Raw genomic sequence first — 4,808 nt, forward strand, 5'->3', positions numbered from 1 at the left:
GTCTACATTCATCTCTCTCCCACGTATCTTTCACGTTGTCATTTGTATAAGATTCATGCAAGCATCTCAATTCTATCTTCAAATAAAGATTTTATTTTAGTTTTTGGTTGCGCAATCCTCTGGCATAATACTGAAACGTTATTGATAAAACTGATTCATAAACTCGCAAAAGCCGTTTCATAGTTCCATTACATTTCTTCCTCAAAACCATCATTACATATTTCTTTTACAGGGATCACGTGACCGCCGCTCAAACAAGGGTACCCTCAAAATCGACCAGACAAAAACGGAAGGGCCAAATGAAAAATCGACACACACAAAAACAATAAGCAAAACTTTGCAACTTTGACATACGAGAAGAAAGTCAATCAATTATCTACCGTGAACAGATTGTTTTGTGTAGCTACCTTGCGTATTTCGCGTGCCATGATATTCCTACTGATGCAGGTGCCGATCGCAAGAGCGGTCAAAAACGGGACTTTTTGCGTCATTTGTTAGGGGTATCATCACACAAAAGGCTGCACTTTAGCAATGACTTGGTGGTTGCTTTGAAACTTTTAAAATATTTTACCAACATACTTCGGGAGAAATTATGGATTGTTACAGGTATTTGTTAAAATGTTATGCAATTTTTCGAAAGAAGTTTTTAATCTCGTCATAGGATTGTTTTCTTGGGTCCAAAAACGTCATGACTTTGCATGTCATTAGAAAAATGATTGATACACACACTGCGAAAGTTTTATGTGCGTATAAGCACTGACGCAAATTTGCTAGATCTGTAAACACGCTTGGTATTTAAGCGATGATTCTGGTGCCACAGCGATGCCCAGCCAAACGTGACCGTAGCATGTTTTAAGACACGCAGCGATAACAGCTGTCAGCGCGAAACAGCGTTAACGTTCCACTTTTTTCTCATGTGTTTGCATGACTAGAAAATTAACGCCAGCGGCTACACGCAAATGAAACTTGGACAAAATCTGTATCAATTATTTGTCTGTAGATATGCAAAGTCATGAATTTGTTTGGCACAAGTGAACAATTTTATGACGAGTTTAACAACATTTTCAGAAACATTGCGTAACATCTGGATAAACAACCGTAACGATCCAAACTTTCGCATGAAGTATCTCTAGTATGTTGGTAAAATATTCTAAAAGTTGCAAAGCAATCCACCAAGTCATTGCTAAAATGTAACGCTTTTGTGTGATGATACCCATAAAAATGGACGTTAAACGTCCCGTTTTAGACCGCTCTTGCGATCGACACATGCATCAGTAGGAATAGCATAGCACGCAAAATACGCAAGGTAGCAAAACAAAACAATCTGTTCAGGGTAGATAAATGGTTTGACTTTCTTCTCGTATGTCAAAGTTGCAAAGGTTTGGCTATTGGCTTCCGTTTTAGTCTGGTCGATTTGGAGGGTGCCCTTACTTGAGCGGCGGTCACGTGATCGCTGTAAAAGACATTTAATCCAAAAGGTGTTCCTGAAGGTTAAGTGAACGGCCGTAACTGGCATATACAGTTTTAATGACATGACACGGGAATTAATGCTTTAGTTTGTGTTTGAAATTTCTTGCAATCATATTTTGGGCAAGTTTATTTGGAGTAATTGAGACGCCTTATCACTGTACAGCGTTGGAGGCGTATCAATGGGACGGAGGCCCAGAAGACAAGGCGAAGATGACGGCATGTCTAGGAGGCAGAGCGTCCTTCCCTTGGTCTATCTTGACGGAAAGTGAGACTATTCTCAATCTTGCGTGGAGCTTTCAGGTTCGCCGAATTAGCTTCAATACTTTAGCAAAACTTTGATAAAACACAAACCATTTGTGAGTGATGGAAACAGATAACTAACTACAGGCTCAATTGTACAGAAGTTATTTCACGATTAAGATTTGATTTTGATATATTTCCTGAAACAAGCTGATTCAGTTTTTTTAAAAGAAAAGGATAAAACAAGACTGTTTTCAATAATGTCATATAGAGTTCGGGGAAAGGGTATAACGTGTTCCGCTTTAACCTGCTTCGTCAGCTTCATTAATTTACGGTTCGAAATACTTATATATATATTTTTCCAAGACATTCTCTCTCTCTCTGTCTATCTCTATCTCTCTCTCTCTCTCTCTCTCTCTTTCTCTCTCTCTCTCTCTCTCTCTCTCACTTTCTCACTTTCTCTCTCTCTCTCTCACTTTCTCTCTCTTTCTCACTTTCTCTCTCTCTCTCACACTTTCTCTCTCTTTTCTCTCTCTCTCTCTCTCTGTCTCTCTCTCTCTCTCTCTCTCTCTCTGTCTCTCTCTCTGTCTCTCTCTCTGTCTCTCTCCATGTCTCTCTGGGGCGGGGACGTAGCTCAGTTGGTAGCGCGCTGGCTTTGTAGCCAGTTGGTCGCTATCAGCGTGGGTTCAGTCGATCCCCACGTTCGGCGAGAGATTCATTTCTCGGAGTCAACTTTGTGCAGACTCTCTTCGGTGTCCGAACACCCCCGTGTGCACACATGCGCACGAAAAAGATCCCACGTTCACAGCGAAAGTCTCAGGGCTTGGAAAACACGAAGACACGCATGCATCATGATCTCTCGTCTCCGATTATCATGATCGTATTTCGATACTTTGACGAGACAAACCCAATGCTGGTCAGTGTGTCGAAGAAGACAGCCACAGCGGGCTTGTTCAAATCAAAGTATCACACCATATCTTCAACGTATTACCAATACCTGTCCCAATATAGACCAGTTGGTCTAAGAGGACGTTAAACCCTAATAGTCAGTCAGTCTCTCTCTCTCTCGCTCTCTCTCTCTCTCTCTCTCTCTCTCTCTCTCTCTCTCTCTCTCTCTCTCTCTCTCTCTCTCTCTCTCTCTCTCTCTCTCTCTCTCTCTCTCTCTCTCTCTCTCTCTCTCTTGATACGTTCAACAAGGACAACAATGGTTCGGCTCTCTCAAGATCATTGTGCATCACCCCCCTTTTTTTTTGGGTCTGACATGAAAGACGAGGGCCCCATTACCCCCACTCCTCCTCCCGCTGTCTCCCCCACCCCCACGCCTCAAGTCGTCGCTGCTACCCCTGCAAGCCAAACCACGCCGCGCAGCACTCTACCTAAGAGGTCAGCAGTGGTCACGCCCCTGAGAACGCGACACGGTGCTCGCAGCTCAAGGGGCAAGCCTGCCCACAATGCTCTACCTGAGCTACATCCCCGCCCCAACGATTTTTTTTTACTATTCCAGACATGGCAGTGCGTGAGGCCTTGAGAATAAAAAGTCCATGGGTCCTGACAAGATTCCTCCTTACTTGGTCAAATTAGCTCTACCATATTATTGTGGTGCCACTCACCTATGTGTATAATCTCTGCATAAAGCAAAATACTGTACGTAGTTTATTAAAGAGAGCAAAAGTAATTCCACTCCATAAAGGCGATAATTTATCCAACCCAAATAATTTTAGACCCATTTCCTTATTACCCATTTTATCCAAACCATTGGAAAAACATATTCACAAACATTTGCTCGCGTACATAGAAAGCAGAAACCTTTTCCATCAATTTTAATCTGGTTTTCGAACAAATCACTCTTGTCACAGCGCCCTTTACCTGGTTGTCTGCAACAAACCGATCTGAAATCAGTGGTGCTGTGTTTCTCGACTTTAAAAAAGCGTTTGATCTTGTTGATCATTCAGTTGTATTGAAGAAATTACAGTTGTATATCAGAAACAGTTCAGTGTGTAACTTTTGTGCTTCCTATTTACAGGACAGATATCAATATACTGCCCTAAACTGTAAAATATCTACTCAGGAGACTGTGAAATGCAGGGTGCCTCAAGGGTCAATGCTTGTTTGTATATCAATGATCTGCCACTGCACATTTCTGATAGTAATGTAAGAAGTGATTTTTTTTGCTGACGATTCTTCTCTTCATTTAAGTGGAAAGTCTGTTCCCGTAATAGAGACTTTCTCCCGTCAAACAGCTTTAAACGATGTAAATAACTGGTGTAGTGCCAATGCTGCTTGTCCATCCAATAAAAACTAAAAGTATGGTAATTGCAACCAGACAAAAACAACAGATTTCTCCACTCAAACTAAATCTTACTATTGGTACGCAATCAATTGAACAAGTTCAACAGCATCGCGTTTTAGGGGTAATTGTTGATTGTGAATTCAAGTGGCAGGCACAATTACAGCATATTTGCAAGAATGTAGCCAAGAACGTTTTCCTCCTATCCAAGTTAAAGCAATTTACGGACAGAAGGACTCTGGAAATGTTCCACCATGCTCATGTAATGCCTCACATTAATTATGTTTCGACGCTCTGGGATGGCAGCAGTGATGTCCACTTGAAAAAGTTAGACTCTCTCTATCGTCGCTCGGCTAAACTCATCGTAAAGGATAATGCCTCAACAGATATGAAATTAAAAATGCTTAACTTTCTTCCACTAGAAAAGCATCTCAAGTTAAACAAAGCCATTCTCATGCATAAATTGTATTACGGTAAAGTGCCGATTTACATTACATCATTATTTAATAAAGCTTCCGACAGATATGGGTCGGTCAACTTGATCCCACCGATTCCACGAATTGACCTTCATAAGACCAGTCTTGCTTTTTCGGGTACATCAGTTTGGATTTCACTTCCATCATCCTTGCACTTAAAGTCATTAAAAAGTTTCAAAAAATGTGTTAAAAAACACTTAATGTCTGAGTAGTTTAACGCCTTTTGATTTACCACACTTAGTATAACGTCAAAGATATGCTGTGCATTGTATGTTCTGAACATATTTTTGTTGTACTATTGCTACATGTTCGATTGCTACCAGCTTGTACTTATA

General features: G+C 41.0%; 1 protein-coding gene across 1 annotated transcript in view; it reads left to right on the forward strand.

Moving 5' to 3' along the window:
* LOC138945500 (fibrinogen C domain-containing protein 1-like) overlaps nucleotides 1-4,808 on the forward strand; it is a 15,779-nt gene that overhangs the window by 1,975 nt on the left and 8,996 nt on the right. The window contains exon 2 of the mRNA XM_070316934.1: nucleotides 1,634-1,770. Coding sequence (XP_070173035.1) covers nucleotides 1,634-1,770 — 137 coding nt within the window. The remainder of the gene's footprint in view (nucleotides 1-1,633; nucleotides 1,771-4,808) is intronic.

This window comes from Littorina saxatilis, linkage group LG13, assembly GCF_037325665.1.
Source record: "Littorina saxatilis isolate snail1 linkage group LG13, US_GU_Lsax_2.0, whole genome shotgun sequence".
Taxonomy (NCBI): domain Eukaryota; kingdom Metazoa; phylum Mollusca; class Gastropoda; order Littorinimorpha; family Littorinidae; genus Littorina; species Littorina saxatilis.